The 20,380-nt window shown below is 37.7% G+C and overlaps 1 protein-coding gene across 7 annotated transcripts in view; it reads right to left on the bottom strand.

Moving 5' to 3' along the window:
• Positions 1-3,134: 3,134 nt before the first annotated feature.
• ZMYND8 (zinc finger MYND-type containing 8) overlaps positions 3,135-20,380 on the bottom strand; it is a 63,480-nt gene continuing 46,234 nt past the window's right edge. For 2 of the 7 annotated variants that reach the window (XM_076352256.1, XM_076352258.1), the window contains exons 13-21: positions 19,820-19,972; positions 18,456-18,959; positions 16,312-16,686; positions 14,083-14,273; positions 12,920-13,000; positions 11,747-11,825; positions 9,712-9,951; positions 9,386-9,543; positions 4,600-7,967 (exon numbers count right to left, since the gene is read on the bottom strand). In XM_076352256.1, the coding sequence (XP_076208371.1) occupies positions 7,770-7,967; positions 9,386-9,543; positions 9,712-9,951; positions 11,747-11,825; positions 12,920-13,000; positions 14,083-14,273; positions 16,312-16,686; positions 18,456-18,959; positions 19,820-19,972 (1,979 nt within the window). In that variant the 3' untranslated portion in view covers positions 4,600-7,769. Of the gene's footprint in view, positions 9,085-9,385; positions 9,544-9,711; positions 9,952-11,746; positions 11,826-12,919; positions 13,001-14,082; positions 14,274-16,311; positions 16,687-18,455; positions 18,960-19,819; positions 19,973-20,380 lie in introns of all 7 variants that reach the window. The other 5 variants (XM_076352257.1, XR_012996509.1, XR_012996510.1 and 2 more) reach the window with 5 other exon arrangements.

The following is a 20,380-nucleotide window of genomic DNA, read 5'->3' as shown; positions in this document are numbered from 1 at the left end:
ATTAACCTTGTCCTTAGGGTCTCTCCACCCATCTGCTCTCAGCTGCCACTTCTAGCAAGTCATGGAGTGCAACGCAAACTAAATACAGCTCTTAACAACCAAAAAAACCATCGAGATGACACGCACCGAAAGAGAGTACCTTCTTAGGCCTCCGTCTTCAAACTTCCAGTCATTCTGTTCAACCGGAACCTGGTTCCGAACCATTTCTGAAAACGGCTTTGACAAGAATCACACTCGGGGGCCTTGCCCAGCTTTGAATAGTTCAGATGCAACAACAGAATATAGCCTTTTGTCAAATAACCAGAAAACTGCAAAGAAAGTACTTGCAAAACACGCCATCGTTGGGGATGGAAGAACACCTAGCGATGGCGCCGTTTTACCGATTTCCTGTACTGACCTTTTCATGCAGTTCTCCCGTCTGAGCACAGGAGGGCAGCCGGGCTTCACAGTAAGCCCCACAAGCAGGAATGCCGAATACCTCGCTCCCCCGCAGACGGCTGCCCAGCAAAATCCTGGTTTGTGGGGTCCGTTTCAAAGTCCTGGAGTCACAGCCCTCTTGCCTGATGAGCGTTAGGTAAACAAAAGCAAATTCTCAGCATTTCGCCGTTTTCCTGAGAGGTACACGACTGGACAGATAAGGCGAGCACGGCAGAGCTAGCACTGGGCGCTGGCCAAGTACTCGGGAGTGGTATTTTGTATAAAAATGATTTTTTAAAAAGGAAGAAAAACAGGAATCTCATTGTTTCTAAAATGCCTTCAATTAAGGTGCAGCTGTACAATCGTTTTAAAAACTAGCCACTGTGATTCACCAAGAAAGGGTAACTATTCGGAGGGACTTCGGTCCCATGGTTCTACCGCTCTGTGTAAAGGATGAAAAACGCGGCATTCAGTGGGCTGTGGATTAGCCTCGACTGAGCATGGGTAGCAGAACCGACAGCACCCCTTCTGAACTGACACATCTCTACCGAGGAGGATGAAAAACTTAGGAGCCCACGGCTCCGGACGGACTGTGTTCCTCTTGGCTGCTCCATGTTCCTCTGCAATGGAAGGAAGCACTTACATTTCTGTGATTTAAGCGCTGAAAAGCTCACTCAGCAAGCGCCAGCACAAGAAGGTGACAGCACAGCTGATGGCAAATTCTGAACCCCTGCATCCATAGCCAGCCCACCAAGTTCCAGCTGGAACGTAATGGCCTCTCTGCAGCCAGAACTGCCAGCCAGCCTGTGGCTACTGCAGCACTTAGAGCTGCGTGGCGCTGATCCAGCTATCTGTGTCTGCTCCTCGCATCCATGTGCCGACGTCGGGCTTCTGTGGTGAAACCTTGCTATGGTGAACTCCGTCCAGATCATACCATTTTGGGGGCTAAAACAAAACCTCAGAGCACCTTGAATGCGGTATTAGCGCCCGCTCTCTGAACAGTGAAGGGTTCCTGAAGTAACACTAAAGCTAGGAAAACACTGCCACCGCTTGGTAAAGCTTTGGAGTTGACTGGCCCAGATAAGGAACACCAGTGCCAGTCTCCCCTCCGTCTTCCTAACTGAAGGCCCACGTGATAATGGAAGATAACAATAATGTAGAGATTCCTAAGCTCAAACTCCAAGACAAGTTAATTTTGTCCCCAAAACCAGAGGAATCGGCAGTAATATGTCCACATGTCTTTCAGTAGGTTATAATGGAGGATGGCAAACCCGAGGGACACCCGGTGCCTGTAGCTGAAGGGTAAAACAGGTTTTCCCAGGATGGTCTGTGGTTGAAGAGGCTTTTCATCATTTACAATTTACTGCCCCCCAACCCCACCAGCTCAACGCCTGATCGTTGGCATCACCCTTCACAGCTAGACGATGGAAGGACAGCCATCCAGACTCGTCTTCAATCCAGGACTGAGTCAGGTACCGCAACTGATCAACCTCCACCATCAGGAAGAGGTAAAAATTCCAGACCCAGCACAGTATTTTTTCCCAAAATACTTGGATCTGAAATAAACAAGGGACACACTACATAGGGTAGAGGGATACTCTAGACACGAGCGATGGATGCAGCTTATGCCTAGTCATGGTATTCAATCATACATTAAATAAAGTCGCAGCCTATCTTTTAAATTCATATCACGAGTGTCATCTCCTCCCGTAATGTCCAAGCCAGAGATGTGTTCTTCCTTCACTTTAGTTAACGCAAAATAATCTTCAGAAAACCTACAAACTTCATACCGTAACTAGCTAAATTGTGGGAAAAATACAGTCACCAGAACATCCATGATGATACTTTGATCTTGACCCGATAACTCTTGTTGGGAGTTATTATTTTATATTTATATAAATCCTTACTAGGATTTGGTCACCTATTATTTCTCACGAGGAAAGAAAACTATTATAGAAAAGGCAATGCCCATTAAAAGAAAAACCACAGGTTGAAGCAGGCTTCAGAAAGCAGTGTGGTTTCCTGCGACAGTTTTTGACTTGTTCATCTCCTTCCTTTTTCCTCCTAACACAAGAGCCTGTTTCAGTGATACCAGCATTCAAATTCCATGAGGAAAGCCAAAACATCATTTCAAGCTTTCAAGATCTGTGCTTTTCTTTAAACAGTAGCACTGGGAACGTTAACTTCAGTTGTTTTACAAATGCACGTAACAAGGTAACTACAGGAGTAGGACATTTAAGACCATGTCCATAGTAGGATTTTACAGGGAGCTATTCCATCAGCTCCCTGTTTCTTCTGACAGGTGATGAAGACGCACACAGCAGTCTTGCCCAATTCATGCCCTCTTAGGGGCTACAACCCTACTCGTCACGGAAGCCCCCATCTCTAACCCACAAATCCAGCTAACAAGACTACGCGTGTCGGTGCAACCCCAATCCAACCAATGCGTAAATGTTACACAACAAGCAGTGGACCTTTGCTGCTGTTAAAAATGGGAGAAAATGGATGCTGCCGAGTTTTACACATAAATGGCTTCTTATTTACAGACCGCCAATGTCGCTTTGTTTTTTCTCAGATTTGACAGGCTTGGATTCAAAGGTCCCACACTTCTGAGACAGAAGGTCCCAACATACGTGAAATTATCTATGGTCTGGAGACCGTGCAGAAATGAACATTTGTCCAGATCGAAACGGAACTGGAAATCCAGGAACACAGAGCATTTTTCTAAAACAGTTTAATAAAAAAATTGTGAAGTTTCTTGAAAAATTGGAGCAACCCAAAGCATATCGTGTGTGTCACCTGTCTTAGTCACAAAGAAACACAATTGTCAAAAAAGATCTTTAAGTTTAATACAAATTTTATACAAAGAAAATGTGAAAAAATACTTCCATATGCTAAAAGCAATTATGCTTCACAAATAAGGCCAGCTAGGCTATTTTTGACACAACTGCAATTCACGAATATTCTGTTCTCGCTTTTTTCTTCTAATACTTTTTTCCCTCTAATATGGGTGCTAGCTGGAGACTGTACAAACCGCATTCTTTTATAAACAATGGGAGAAATCAACATGACTAAAATGTACAACAGAATGTACTGGAATGATATCATACAATTAATTTTCTCATATACATACATCACCTTTGCTTTGTTCAATGCTTTCGTTTTACACAACATACAAAATGGTACTACAGTATAAGTGTAACAGACAGCATTTCCATGGGTTACTTTCTCTCATACTGTACTGTTTCATGCTTACATAAAAACATAAATTCCATCATATAAATAATACATGCTCTGGCCCAGCATCAGAAGTCCTTTGCCCATGTTTCCCCATCCAGGTTTTTCTCCACACCTAGTCCTTGTTCAAAGTCCTTTTGGGGGATTTTAAAAACAGGAAAACTGAACTGTGAAGCAGAGGAACAAACTTTCCTTTCCTCAATCTTTGATATCAGTGATCAGAAGTCATGCTACAACCAGCCGGTATTACACTTTCCAACTTTTCTGACATTAGACCGAATGAAATTTTAACTTAATTTTAACCTGTAAACAATATAAATTTTAACAGTCTGGTCATTGTAAAAAACAATGTAAATCTTTAAGTATTTCAGGTCCACAGGTTGGAAATGTCATAATTTGCCTAATACAATTAACTGAAAAAAGATACCCTTCATCACTTGGTTGCTCAAACAAATTCTACAGGAGTTGCAAAGTGCGGAATTTTTTTTCAATCCAAATGCAAATCAAGTCGTTCAGATTCTCATGATTATATTATTTGGTGCGTAACTGCAGTTTCCCAAGACCAGTTTTCAGAGTTAGCTTGTGATAAGGCTGTTTTAAACCTTCCTTTTCCAACTTCAAACGCTCTTTATAAGTTAAAGTCAATACAAATATAAAAAGGAGATGGTACTCTAATGACATCCACAAATTGTACATTATTTACAAAAGAAGCATAGATTTAATACGGATCTTACCTGTCCTCAGCTTTTCTAAGCCAGCGCTAATGCTTTACATTAATGTAGTGTAGTTAATGCTTTGTACACATATACAAAGCTAAAGTCTGAACCTTTGAGGTTAATCCAAAGAACTGTGTTTATTTTTCACATTTCTATTAGATTTATTTATTCCAACAATTGTATGGACTTCTTGTTAGCAGTTAGACTCTTCGTACTTGGACTGGCATTGTGGTCTGAACATACTGAACTCCAGTTCTCATTGCCACTGTCCCAGCAGAAGGACTTACCACTACAGGAATGGTCTGTGGATTAAAACCAAGAGAAACATATTGTTATGTTAAAGGTCACATAAACATGACCACAGAAATAGAGATTTATTTTCCAGGGAACATCCAGAACAAGTTCCGATTTTGTGCAATAATTAATACCTTTATTACCGCAATATTACCTCATTCCAGGGCAGAAAGTAGTGTATTACTTTCCTATAGCCAAGAGTTTTCCTGTATCATCATTATTACTACTATATAATCACAGGGACAGGTGGTCCTATAGGTACTGTACACACTCTGTCTGTGCTTGGAGAATTAGGTTTTCATAGTTACTACATCCAGTTATGTATTTTCCCCAAACTGATACATGGGAAGAGGAAAAAGGGCTAAGAAAATCCTCTGTCATTTGAAAAAGTTTTGACAAATCAAACTGGAGTACAAAAATACCCTTGTTTATAAGTATATTCTTGTTACACGTTACTTAAATCTTTTTCCCCAAGAGGAACTCCCCCATGCATTCAGTCTACACAGAAGAGAACAAAGAACATCCATTTGAACAAAAAAGTACTTAAGTTAACTTTTGCACAAATAATAACAAAACCATCAGCATTACTGGGAACTGTCTTATACCCCCTGTAAAAATATTAATATAGAATAAACTTTTCACTTCCATCATACAGATCATGATTTATAAATCTTGACAAATGAAGTTTCAGGACATCTCTATAGGTGGTAATTGATTCTACAGATGCAGAGACAAAGGCACAAGAATGTTAAACAATCTGGTCAAGGTCACATCACTCTGGAAGATCTGGAAAAGGATTTATTGAATCTTAAGTCTGTATCTTAACCTTCCTCCAAAAACGCGAGGAGGTCTAGAAATGTCTATGCCATACAAACTGCAAGTATGTTTTGACACAATTCCAGTGATGCACAACTGGTGAGCAAACAAATGCATCCAGTTCAGTTCACAATATTTTGCGGAAGAAACGGGAAGTGAGATTTTGAGGAATCTGAAAGGGATGCACAGATCTTCCCCCTGGTGGTAGTGTGGCATTCCCAAGAGAACATGGAAGAGGAAATACAAGTTCACTGAAGCCCAGTATTTCCCCACATTGTTTTAAGAAACCACATTAGTGTCTTAATGGTTTTCAGTGAGGATTGTGAGCATCCCTACTGAGATGGATTACAGCCTAGAGTGTTTATCAGCTCCTTTGTGACAAAGTCTGTGCCTTCCAGAAGCCAACTCATTCCATCCCCTGGAATGCAAAGACGATGAATTCATATTTTTACCTTATTTTAACTGCAGAAAGAATAAAAAACAAACATGGAACCAATTTGCTAAATAAATTCAAGATTACTGCCATTTTGTAATGATTTCAGATGCGTACACAGGGTTCGATGGAAATGGTACCCACGAGATACACTGGAAGTTGTTCAGAGGAAGAAATTCCTAGTTGGAAACAAAGTGCAAATTGAACCCTAAAGAAGCCATTATGTAAGTCACTGTTAGTACTACAGGTGGGGACATTAAGGTTGCCACAGTCGCCTTTTAGATACACACACTTACACAGATGAAAAAACTACGTTGCAGTTCTTATAGTGATCGGGATACGGAATGTGCGAGACTCCTTAAATGTGTTAAGATCATTCCCTGAGAGGTAAATTTTCCACCTCTGCCAGTTTTACACATATGTACATTTTGCATACATATTAAACATGCACTAAGGTTTCAAATTATTTAAATTGCACGTGCAGTCATTAGAATACAGAGGTGTCTGTAGCTGTGCAAGACTAATGCAAAGGTGTACAAAGTTTTAAACATGCACAAATAAAGGTTGAAACCTGTCAGACGTTCCAATTATGCTTTACATAACTCAATACACTTTGTATTACAGAAAACCGATGAAGGTAATGCCATTTTTCTGAGTATTACACAAAATCGCTTTATGATCTTACAACCTCTCAGCTATTCACAAAAGAGCCTAACATCTTTGATGTTTGCTATTTGATTTTAAAACGCATATAAAACCTTGTTGTTACGGTAATTCAGTCCAAGCAACTTAGGGCCAATGCTGCAAAGGTGCACAGTGCTCTCAGTTGAGACAAAATGAGTTGAGTTAAAATGCTGCTAGGAATGTGAAAAGTCATGATCCCCACTAAGAGCAGTAACATTTGTGTGGAATATAATGGCTATGAAATACTGTACGTATGCGTGCATGTGCGTGTATTCATAGACATACACACACAGAGGCATGTATCCGGCAGCTGGGGGGGTGGGGGGTGTGCACACGAGGAGAGAGACAGACAGAGTAACTTCTAGAGCAAATGCAAATTGGGCCTCACAATCACAGTGTGATTAAAGTACACTGTTAAACTAGTACATAGTGACTATTATAAATTACCTAAGCTCAGTCAGAAAATGAACTGAAGCTATCCACGCATGGGCTTCTCTGCTGAACCCACCACTGAGACAGAGCATGCCGTTCAGTTACCAGTGCAGTATCGGCATATTTCCTTTTGGTAAGAAGAATGTCAGCTCAGATGCCATGCTGACTCTGAAGTGAGCACTGCGGAACACGAACAGTTGAAAGAATGGGATCTTATGGTGCATCAAATACAAAAATCGAACTCACTTCTGTCCCATCTCCTGTGACTGACACTAGGGAATTCAAGCGTCCTTGGTTAAGCCTTTGAGGGAAAAAACAGGTCTGATTCCAATGGTATTTCTCATAATTCCGTAACGCTAATGTGCAAGACTGCATGGGAGATACACTACTGATGAATGCATATTTTCTTTCATAGTTACTGAGATGTCACAGGAATATCAACATAGCTTAGAATTAATTAAATCTCTTTAGGATACCATAGACAAAAAGATATTTAAAAGATATTTAAAATGAATTCTATGTATTTACATTGATGTTGTGGTCAAGTATATACATGAAACGGACAAATAACTAACATAATAATGTAAAATGGAAGTCTGACTGTCCTCAGTGCCTTTGCTATACTTAATGACAATTTAATTTCTGAATCCTTGTAAGAATGAATGATGAAGTGAAAGGGTGGAATGTTGCACAGCAAAATATGACATTTTGCACTGCAAGTTGAGACTATACCAGTGAATTCATATCTTGATAGAACAGCAGACGGAGACAACCCCCCAGAAATACTGAGCAATTTTAATGCCAGGAACAGTACTACTGCAGACTTTAAATGATGATATTGTACTTACAATTGTGGGTTGAGTAGTTGGAATATAGGTGGTGGTCTGCGGTACCTGGACCAGTTTTATAGGCTGGTTGCTTGTCACACCTGTTGCTATCTGCAGAGACAGCACAGGCAACCTCAGTAGAAGTCTCAGCTTTTACATAAATTCCACCTAGTTGTTATTATTATTATAATATGAAATTTATGTTGGATGTTTTGTTTGTGCTAAAAATTTGCATCTTAATGAATTCACAGGTTACTTCTTTGTTAATAGAACAAAATTCAAATTATGAACATGATCAATGTATACAGCATGATGTTTCAGGTAGAACATCTATGTGAAAGCAATTCCAGATTTGTATAACTGGAATATTCCCTGGCAAAAGTTTTAGGTAATTGATTTTCTCCCATCCCCTATTTCTCCCGTAATACAAAGGTGGTGCTGCCACAAACAATGCATACGAACATCGACTGAGCCAGAGTTTAACTAACTTCACCAAAGCATTCAGGTGGAACAGCACATCCTTTTTCCCCTCTTCAAATCTGTTTCCCAAGTTACTCCCTTAGATGACATGTCAAGCCCAGAGATCTAACACCAGACAGTAGCAAAAGTGTCAAGAAATGAACACAGCTCTCTAGTTTACTATGCTTCCCAATTCTATAGGACTATCTCAATGAGACATCATGCTGGAATCACAATACTACAAAATTAGTTTGCTTTTAATATTTTAAAATACAACAAGGCTCCTACTGATGTGGGGGATCACGTGTAAGGGTTTGAAAGATCAGCCCCCCACTAAAATTTTTCATTTAATAAATCTTGCAAGGGCAGAAGAAAAACGATGCTGAAATTGCTAATAGTCAAGCCCTACCTATAAAGCAGAATCTTCTCTATAAACATTTTCTATATATGCAATGTTAAGTCCCTTTTATTAGAGCATTTGCTCATCCTTGCCTACTGAATACTATCAGAGTAGATGCTATGGAGGATTTCATAACTGCACACTGCTCCGTTAACTGTAGATCCAGGTGAATTGTTGTATCAGTGTTATGGAACATTGTGGTACCCTAGTGGCAGTCTGTTGTGATAAAGTAAGTTGATTTGAATGCAGGTCTTGAGCTTGGCCTCTGAACCCCCAGGCAAGAAGGGCTTGGAAGTGCTGCAGTCAGTATTGCTTATCAGAAGGCAACTTGTATCGAAAGATCCAGACCAGAAGCTACACTGATGGGTCCTGGAGAGAGAGAGAGAAAGAGGTCCAGTCCCCTTTGGCTGGAAGGATGAGTCAAGCCAACACAAGGTTTTACTTGGGAATGAGTGAAGGGGAAAGGGTGTTCCCAGAGGACAGAAGGAGATTTTTTTTGCCGAGATGAAGAAAAAAAACCCCACAACTCCCTATCTCACTCCCCAAATCACACTCTTCGAAATATGCAAATGGTCATAAATTCCTGGCTGATCCAGGGAGGCCTTTAGGGGTAGGTTTCAGAGGAATCTTACATACTATTTTTGTTTGAAGTGACCACAATGATACTCACTGTAACACTCTCTTTGCTTTTATCAGCTGAACCTTCCTTTTCCTTAGGGGTGCTGGCTGTTTCTGTGGGTGTAGGCTGCACACTTGAACTAGGCTGTGATGATTTATTTAATGTTTCTGTGCTAATTTCAGTATCTGTTTCTTGCTGTGTTGCAGTAGCTAAAATAAAGGAAAAAAAGAGAAAGTAGCCGCTACTCGTGCATACCAGTCCACAGTCACTCTTCACAAGCACATCTGCACCCATGCAAATGAAGAATATTGAGTCACTGTGTATTCCACCCACCCTAACCCCTCAGCTGTGAAACAGGCAACCCAGAGCAAGATTACCTGACTGTGTGCAAGATTTCATATGCTCAGGCCAGTGAGCTTGTTGGCAGGGATAGTCACAGTAGCTAGTATTCCAACAGCAATAAAAAATGGCCTCTTTCTTGCAGTTAGCACACCACTGCTTCTTTTTAGTTTCATCCACTGCTTGCTGCTTTTCCAATTCCAGCTGCTTCTTCACCTCAGCAATCAAACGATCTCGTTCTTGTTCTAGACTCTGCCGCATTTCGGCCATTGTCAGTTCTACTCAAAATGCAAAGGAAGAGGAGTTTTGCATTTTCCGCCCCCCAACAGCAAGGTGCAAAACAATAATTTTCACGAGTTTAAAGACAACATGAAATTAAAACTAACAATCAAAATATTCCCTGAGTGTGGGCATCTCTGTTTCATACCTAGTCAACAAATGAAAGTCTTCCATCTTCTTTTCTTATTCTGGCACCATGATTTTTACTCTTAACCATTACCTTCCATTTAACACTTTATTTCTAGGTGTACTACAAAGGATCAGAATCCAGGTGTACTAGGTGCAGCATAAACACAAAAAGGATGTATGTAGCTAACATACTTTGTCTTTACAAGCCCAAACTTTTGTTCTGCTCCAATATTCAGAAAATACAGAGAATTCTGTTTCTTCTCTTTTCTCATAAGTAACAGCGAATCAGTTGTTCATTGTATCTTGGTTTCTTTACAAAGAAAAATGTGAAAGTTCCAAGAAGGACACTGACAAAGTTGTAAAAACTCATCACTATGTGAATAAAGCTGTAAATTTGAGCCTTACTTCAAGATTGCTCTGAAAGCCACCCACTATTAATGCAGTTATGAATTGATACCTCAGTCACTATGAGTGGCCATAAGTGAAAGAGAGCTTGACAGAATCTTCAGGAAAGTGGGCAAATACAAATAAAGCATTCCAATTCTAGCCACCTTGACTCAGGATGAATCTCTGAGTCTTCTGAAAAACTCTGAAGTTGGCATACTTTCAAAACACCATTAAAGGTGTTTATTTAAATCAGTAGCTTAAGACTGGGGACAAAGGGTTTGAAGGATTTTTCTTTTATTTCTGAGCACACCTAGACATTCAGTTCTGTGAGTTACAGACGAGTTGTTGCCATACCCAAGTAATTCTGAAGATTGCTATAACTGAACTGCAGCAGTGGAAAAACTGGTCTACCCCGATTTGAAAGAGCAAAATGTTACTAACAAACCAAAGACATGAGTCTGAATATGGAGTTATTCAGCCCTTAATTCACTTCCATTCCAGATATGCTCTGCAAAAAGAGTGTCAAAAAGTGGACGAGGACACTGTATTACACAGTCCTAAGGCTGTTGGGACTGCATGTAGCTTAAAGGAGACTTGATCGCTCAATTGCAACCTTCTTCCCACAGTCAGTGCATTAAATAAAGATAATTTAAGAGGAATCACATTTTAACCATGGTTTCATTTCCCGCCCATATAGTTGAGTGAATGTAGAGATGAAAATCCCCCTCCTAGGAGGAATATTCTTTTATCTGTTTAAGGTAGTATTTTGAATTTATTTCACTGACAATCTGCATCAAGATTGAGTCAAGGTTGACTATTCACTTTAAATAAATAAGTAAGTAAGTATATACACCAACAGCTGATCTGAACCAAAATGTCAGCTACAATCTCCAAAGATACCAGAGGAAGCAGGTTCCCCCAGTGGCTATATTGACACAACCTGGTTCATAGGAGAATTAGAATGAAGTAATCGGCATAGAATATCTCATGAAGAGGGATTATCCAATGATGCGTAAAATAAACTTACTCTGTTCTATCAAAAGCTCCCTTTAGCCTAAATTTGTCTCAGAGGGCTGAACACCTGTTGCTTACTATGCACAGACAGGAGTAACTTTGTGTACATACTCAAAAGGTGTCCGCTAACATCAGCACAGCACATTATATAAGGTTTTATGTCCTTCACTTGGACAATTTATAGCATCATATGATGAAGGTAATACATACTACGTACTACAAGCATTTGGACTGATACACCATTTTGGACTGCCATTTTCATACCTAGATTATGCTTCATTTCTGAGAGTTCCTGTTGATGTAACCATTGAAGTTTTTCTATCTCAATCCTCAAACGCCGAATCTAAATATTAAAAAATTAATAGTTAGTAATAATAAACAGGGTGCAGTGTATAATACATAATTATTATACAGAAAAACATGCCCAAAGCGAAGAGCCTGATCATCACTTACATCAAGGCTTCTTCATATTAACGTGAGGACAAGACCACAGTAAACCCCAAACCAAAGTCTGAAGTAGTCTAAGTATTTGTTTGCTAGATTCTCCTGCTATAAAAAGTACAGGATTGTTTGAAAACAAAAAGCATTTCTATGAAACTTGCTCTTGCTTCCTCTGAAATTAGTCAAGTCTCAAATTTACCTGACTGGAATCAAAAACCTATTCCTCAGCTTTGCTTGCATTTATTAGTATGACGTTTCTTTTTTTTTTTTAAACTAGATGAGGCTTAGGAAAGCAATTTTTTCATTCACTGTGGATTGGGAATACAAATGTCATTGCTCAAAATTAAGACTTCCTTATTTTGGTTAAAACAAGCAAACAAACCATCACACTTAACTCTGAGCTTTATTTGCTCACATTTGTACTTAGTTTACACTGCTCAATCTGCTTTTTCCAAGTTTAAAGAAAACACTTAAAAGATACTAAGTACTACCTTTGGAGACAATTAAAAGCAATGTATAGCATTTCATAAAAATGCAAAAAGTATTAAAAGTATTTTAAAAGAGTATTAAAAACTATGGTCATAATCACATAACTGGAATAAGCTACTGCACTACAAGTAAATTCAAATCTTCCTCTGGTGGACAAATATATGCTTTAAAAAAAAAAAAAGGTATTTTCAAAAAAACTACTTCATTTCTGACTTTAAACAAGGTGACACAAAATTAAATCCTCAACAGAAGCTTTAAGGATCTGGGCTTGATGGCTTACTGTTCTTGCTGCTTACCTTATAGAGCCCATCTGATATTTTTTCAGTGTATTTCTCTACCACTCTAATCATTACTTCTAAAACAGGATGGAAATTAGGATCTCTAGACAGTCTCAATTTATAACACTTTGTAGGTATAGTTATATGGTACTTTTATATATAAAAATACTATTTTGCAACTTTCAAAGTTAAAATACAAGCAGTATTTTTTTTTTTATCTTAAACTAACCTCAGCTATTGTACTTCCAGTAGTATTTTTTGAAAGATCATTATATATTTCGGTCATTGTTCCTTTGATGGCATCCATCATCTGAAAGACAAAATGAAAAAAAAAAAAAATTCTTTGATATATACATTCTTAACAGAAACCCACTTTCACGTCCTTTCAACCACTCTAATGTGAACTTATATTATTATCAACAATGCCCCATACCTCTCTATGTATTTATCTGGGTCTACTTTTAGAGGACTATTTAGAAGGTAGAACACAACATTTTTGATCAGGACTCTGATTTTTAAGTGTCCTGAACTGGTGAACTGCTTGACCTTCTACTTTTCCAAGAAATTGCCATTGATATAATTTACGAACAAAAAAATATAACCATGAGTTTGGGGAAGAAACTCAATTAAAAAAAAAAAAAAAAAAAAAGACATTTACTGACATTGCTGACTACTGACAATCCCACCAAGACCATACGGTTGAGTGAGAACACTGAAAGTTGATTGTCAAGATTAATTCTGGTGCTTTTAATGCCTGGGTACTCAACTTTATTTCCTTATATAGTATTCACCTTGATTTTTTAATTTAAAGATCTAAGAGAGTATATGAAAAGCTAACGTCCCATCCGTCACTGTCACTATTATCATACAAGTATTACACCACATCTTCTCTTTAACCACTTAGGTTCTGTTTTAATACATAAATACACACTTATGACAAGTTACCATCTGATGAAGCTATACAGTGGTTTAAAACAAAACTACATTTTTTTAATATGTGTTACTGGACACAGATGAAGAAATATTAATGTTTACTGTAAATATGATGCTGAGGGGATATCTACACATTTAGGAGAAAACACAGAAAATGGTCCAAAACACAATGCAACGTAAATAAGAAGCAGCAATGGGGGAACATGAGAAAGAAAGGGTCTAAAGTGTCTGAGCAGCTGAAGCCTATCATATACACACTCTGGCTTGGAATGGCAGCATTCAGCCAGCTCTAAAAAGATGGTTCAGCACTTCCATCAAAATCTAGCTGTTCCTACCTAGTCGAATGAATTTGCAACATACGACAACCTGAAAATAAAGTTATTTCAGAATTTGCAATGTCAAAAATGTGAAAGTTCACTTCAAAATAAAATTTCAAGAAAACCTTGCTCAAGAACTTACTTTGCTAGTATATTTAGCAATATCTGCAGCCACATCAGCTGAAGCTGTTGCAATTGGCAAGTCTGTATTAACTGAGGAAGAAAGTGTACTTGCAGATCCAGAACTGGTAACCATAGAAATAGGTTGAGTACTTGTAACCAAGGTTATAGTGGATGTGGAAGTGCTCTGGGTGATCTCTTTTTGCTGCACAGCTAAGAAAAGAGAACATACAGCGGATCAATCACATAAACAATTATGAAAATAAATAGGCAAACTTCTAACTTCAATGTCTAACTTAAATGCGTGCACCTAACAATTTCAAAGACTTGCATTATTTATATAATGGTGCCATTTAATCAATTAATTATACAGTGCCCAGCCACTGAACTTATTGGAGCAAAAGTCTCCCTCAGTTCTGTATTCCTCCCATTTTGGAACTTTTCCATCCCACTTCCTAGGAATTCACTTCCTAACCTCTCAATCTGGAGAACTCCCAACTAATACCATATGTACGAGCGTAAGTTAGACTTTGACATTTTCATTTGCCATAATTTTGAAACATATTATTGAATTCCTTTTCTTTTTGCTTTGAAACAGGGTTTAGTGAGCCACTATTGAGGAAAGCCTACTTTAGTAATACTTCCTGGTGTTATTCCCATTCTTTTGTTATTAATGCTACTAATTTATTAGTGTTGTGACATGTTTAATATACATATATGCAGATCAACATTAGCCTTTGGTTGGCTGCAGAGCAAGGAATGCAACATTGGATTAACTCATTAAAGCAAAGAAGTTATTCATAGTGTTAACTCAAACAGGATAAGAAAAGTTTTCTCATCTTTGGTCAATATTTCAAATAATCTTAAACAGTGGGTAATTAAAAAATGTGGGTACAAATCAAAATGCAAAGACCCTCACCTTTTCATTCCTAATGACTTATCTGCCTTAAATATTTAAAAAAATTTTTTTTTGACAATACTTTTCAATCTATTTTTAATGACTCATATTATAAAAGATGTCCTCATTGCCAATATCCTCAAAACAGGAATTACTGAAATAAAAGTTATTCAATTTATCTCTATGTACTATATTTTTGTTTATGCCAATTCAGTATATAAGAAATCTATAGATTTTGTAGTTTTCATCTGATATATTTCTAGAATATAATATTTAAGATGGAACATTGCTATGATGCGTTCAATAGTCAACATATTGATAAAACAAACTCATAGGCTGAACATTTAAAGTTCAGCCCATATTATTAAGCTCCTATATTAAAAGTATGATTCTATTAAAAATAAGACTTCACCAAGTTTCACATTTTTCTCACTGAATATTTCTGTCTCAAATTTGTGCAGTCTACAAGTAGAAAGATACTGCTTCTTCAACACTTCTTAAATGACAGTCACAAAAGCAGTTTGGGACCAGAGAAACATGCCTCTGGTAAACGTTTGTATGGGGCCCATTACCTAAACCTCTCTTCTGTATGAAATTACCGGCTTGCCAGCGGTGTTAGCAGGATGGAGAATATCTATTCCTCGGGCACACCAGTAAACAGTTTCATTTATTAACTTGAAATTACAAATGAAGCTAGATTTTCATAAAGTTGCTGTTCTGTGAAGTGAAGCAATAGAAGCATGGGCTTGTATTACCATGTGCCTACTACTAGCGAAACCTCCGGCAAAGGGATGGTAAGAAAACAGTTGTGAAAACATTCTAAAATGCCATGGCTGTTTGCTCAGTGAACTAGCATCAAAGTCTTGTTAAAGAGTTAAGCAACAGGGATTTCAAAGACAAATGCAGCCTGGGTAATTCCATTGTTGCCAAATTATACTCCATGAAAAAACGTACAGATCAGCTTCTTGTCAGATAAAACTGGATCCAGTTTGTAGATATTGAGGTGACAGAGGTAATCATGCAAGTGGAATAGTTAATGGTTTTACCATATAATCCAGAAAGTAATTCATTTCACTCTCCCAAACCTGTGATGGCTAAGAATGGCAAAAGTATTTATACAGATACACACACAAACTTTTTGTCATTAAAATAAGGAGACATGACTCTAAATACACACCAGAAAGAGCAGGTATGGTGAGTAAGTTGTTGTATTTTAAAGTCACTTATCAGAGTAGAACCACACTTTGAGATTTTGTTTATATGGAAGAACTCCTGGTTAGGCAGCCTTGGAGCACTGAGATCACTACTGGGGAATTATGGCATCACAGGCACATTGAGTTAGAAAGTGTATACCTTTAACTGCTTGTCTTGTCTGATATCTTGTCCCTTGAGAGGACTGAGGTTGCTGTGACTGAGACTGCTGGCTCTGCTGCTGTTGCTGCTGTCTTTGCACCTTCTGCATGTGCCATTTCTGAGAAGATGTCTGAAATTTATTTGAAGAATTCCACACTACACGCTGCACAGCAGGGGCAGTTTCCTTAGGCAGCAGAGGCCTCTGCTTTTTCACAGGGCTTCCAGTGGCTGCAGATGGAGCACTGACAGTAGAAGAAGCACTAGTAGTTGCTGTCACACCAGCTGGTGGAGTCTGGGCTGCAGAGCGGGTAAGTACTGGAGTTTCTGGTAGAGGCTGGGTGCTTGCACTGGAGGAAGGTGGAGTTTTACCTACAACTAAACAAACATAAAATGTAATGCCAGCTTTTCACCAACACATCTGATTCATAATTTTCCATCTAATTTTTGGAAGAACCATATGCATCTTCCAGTCTACTTTGAAATATTTTCCTCAAAAGGTAATTGATATTCCACAAGTAAACTCATTTCAGTCTAGTTGAAGTTGGTGGCAATTCAGAAGCACTAGCCATTAAGCAAAACAAAACAAAAAGTACAGAACCCAGAAAACCAGCCTGACCTCCTTTGGAAGACATGGGAGAGGTTAGCATTTGTTAGGATGTTTCTGGGTTACCACTTACACCTGTCATCCTAATTTCTTCAGGAGAAAAATACACTCCAAAGGAACAATGACTGAACAATAACTGAAGGAATAGCATACTAAAAACTTTCTAAACAAAGGTGAACTGGCACAGACAACCAAGTATACAGTGTATTTAAGGTATCTATGTTTACTCGAAAATCTTCCAGAGTTTACAGTTGACTGTTCCACATAACAGATCAATTTAGGAACTGGATGATTCTTCCAAAGCTGTGGCCAGGAAAAACATATCTGAAAGAAAAGGCTCCTGCATCGACACGTTTCTGGAAAGAGGGCAAAGACCTTCAGATTTGCATGCATCAGATCTCTTTTCTGGACCAAGGCATTTTAATATCTGATAGCCACAAGTAAAGGTAGGGGCCTTGGAATCATAGACAGGACACAAATTATGTCTAGAATATATTCATATAGGTCTATATATATGAATATTTAAATCCACTTTTAATTTCACTCAGAATATGTATTATTCTTTTGCCTCTATATCAAAGTAAAATTTTAGGATTACTTACTATTTCAACCATCACTGGTTTAGGCCACTATTAATACATGAATCCGTGGTTTTGAAATTCATAAAGCTGCCTTGCTTAATAAATTTTTAAATGAAACAAGAATCAGTCAATATAAACTCCCCAAAATTACAATTCTGTTTTTAGTTTATAAGCCTATTTTCTTGATTATCCCATAATAACATTTATCCATTAAATTCCATTTTAAGATTCAAAATTCAGAAGCATTGTCTTCTAAAGTATGCTTAGTTAACTGATTGAAAACATTGTTGTAAATAAAATGATTGAGACAACATGCTATAAAATATAGACAGGAAGAGAAAGTTATAAGAAGAATAAAATATTTTTCAATCTAACCATTTAAATCTGGTTTTCTGTTTCGTTTTGTCAAAAGGCTAACATGCAGAACAAGCTTAGCAAAAGCACTGTGCTCATTAATTGAGATTGCTTTCCTCTTTTAGCAACACATAGAAACAAGGGACAATATCTCAGGGACAATATATGTGATTTAGCTGTTCTTTTTATTATTACTGAGAGCATTTACGTTGATTTCAGTGGGACCTTATGCAATTTGTATCTTTGATAAGTTCCACCTTCTTCTATACCTGCAATTTTGGGAGGTCTATGGAAATCTAAAGATTCAACTGAAAGTCATACCAATTGCAAAATAAATTCTACATTTATCATAGAACAAATATTATGCATATTCATAGTTCTACGCTGCTGAAAGGGAACTCAATGAAACATACTTTTATTTAAACGAGAAACTACAATGGGGACTGAAAACTTTTTTCATAGTCACAAAGAATGAAAAATCATTCCTAAAAATTGTTTTAGTACAGATATTTTTAGCCCAATGCAAAAACAAAGGTAACAACTCTGGCTTCGATAACAGCCCTACAGAACAGAAGAAAAAAAGGAAGGAAAGAATTTCATCCTACCATCTTGTTTAGGAGGAGGTTCTTTAGATTCTTTCTTGGTTTTCCTTCCTTCACGGCCACAATGATCATCTCCTAGATCGATGACAAGTTCACTCTCAGAATCAGAGTCCAGTCCTAGATGCACAGTTGGAGAGTCTGTTTCATCTTTACCTTTCAGTTTTTCTTTTGCAGGATGCTGTAAACTTTTTCCCTTTTCAGAAAATTCTTTTTCAGTGTCTGTAATTGCCTTTTCTTTGACTGGGTCATCTGTTTTCTCCACTTCTGGACTTGTGCTTTTAAGTTCCTCCTTGTCTTCATTCTGTGCTGGGGGCTTAGGTTTTTTTTTCAAGCTCAATGATTCTTTGTCACTTCTTGTACCTTCCTTGTCCTCTCCATCTTCTTGATCATTCTTTGATTTCTGATCCTCATCACTATATTCACTGTCACTGGTGTCGGATTTTTCAGAATCTTCAGAGTCACTGTGTTCTACTGCAGTATAAACAGCTTCAGATATTTCATTTATTCCTAATTGTGGGGAGGAAAGTACATTCCATGCTGACATCAGACTGACTGACATTACCAAAAAAAATACTCTATATACTGGAACAAAGTGTAGACATACCATTATCTTAACTGTCAGTCCTTAAGCTGTAAACACTTCCCTTAGTGCCCTATCTCAATACCAGAATGTATAAGAATTACCTTCCACATATTCCAATTCATATTTTTATTTCATTCAACGGCCCTCCTTTCACTGCTTTTTTCCACTACCTGCAAGCTGTTTTGTTCAACTTAGGACCAATGCTGGCAAATACAAAGAGGAATTATTTTTATCCACAAGAAACCACCTTAAAATCAGTAACACTATTCACCTGATTAAAGTTACTTACATGCATGTTTACAGAATCAATTTTAGAGTGCATAAGTTTTGCAAGGAGAATCTAATTTTTTTACTGCCTAGAAAGTCTTTAATTAAGTGCTAGACAACACTAACATATGTTTCTAACAGCATTCAGCTCCTGTGTGACTGGATATACTAATTTGTGCAACTGACACAGGATAGGTACAATTCCTGAATTTTTCAATTTACAAAACAAATATTAAGACTATAATTCTGTCATACTATCTACATCAGAATGGTACAAAAACAGATTAAAAGATGAATGCTCTTTGACAAAAATTAGAAACATCAGGTCTCACTGTATTTTAAATTGAACTACTTCAGTGCATTCTACTTGCCTCAAAGAGTTCAAATGTCCTCTACTCTTGTTTTACTGCAGAAAATATTTAAGGTTTTACTATTTGAAAACTTCTTTTAAACTCCAATTCAAAATTTCCTCAAGTGTATCCTTCAGATGTCCATTGTATTCTTGAGATATACTTACCAAGTTGCGCTTTACAACTCTCTATTGTCTTGTCAAGATTAAGCTGGAACCTACTACGTATCTGTCGTTTTGGTGAAATGAGTTGCACAGGAGTGGTCTGCTGTTGGACTGACTCACTCAACTCTTTCAGATCCATCTCAGCTTTGCTACGATCTAGAAAAAGAGAAAGGAACTAAGGGAAGTATTTTACAAAAAGAAGAGATCACTATCCAGATAAGACAAATTTTACTGAGTAACAATGCAGACAATCTGAAACATACTTCACTTCTTTTATAGTCATGGGCTAAATAATAATTCTAAAATGACTTTACTACAGACAATGGATACTTCCTCTCTGATACTCCATATTTCACATGCAAAATGCATGCATCAATTATGTGGACATTTTCTCCATCAATATGAAATTATCAAGAAATCATCATTCAGGTCTGTAAGCTGTCTGACAGCACTTCTGGTAAGCTACTGCTGTTATTTACTAGTAGTAGTAATACTTTCACAGAGAAAATCAAATAGGAATAAAAATCCTTATAGTCACTATTTAAAATTCAAAAGATAAGTAAT

The sequence above is a fragment of the Aptenodytes patagonicus genome, chromosome 14, assembly GCF_965638725.1.
Source record: "Aptenodytes patagonicus chromosome 14, bAptPat1.pri.cur, whole genome shotgun sequence".
NCBI classification, from domain to species: Eukaryota; Metazoa; Chordata; class Aves; order Sphenisciformes; family Spheniscidae; genus Aptenodytes; species Aptenodytes patagonicus.
Note: the sequence above shows the minus strand (reverse complement) of the source record. Positions and strands in the feature narration are given on the sequence as shown.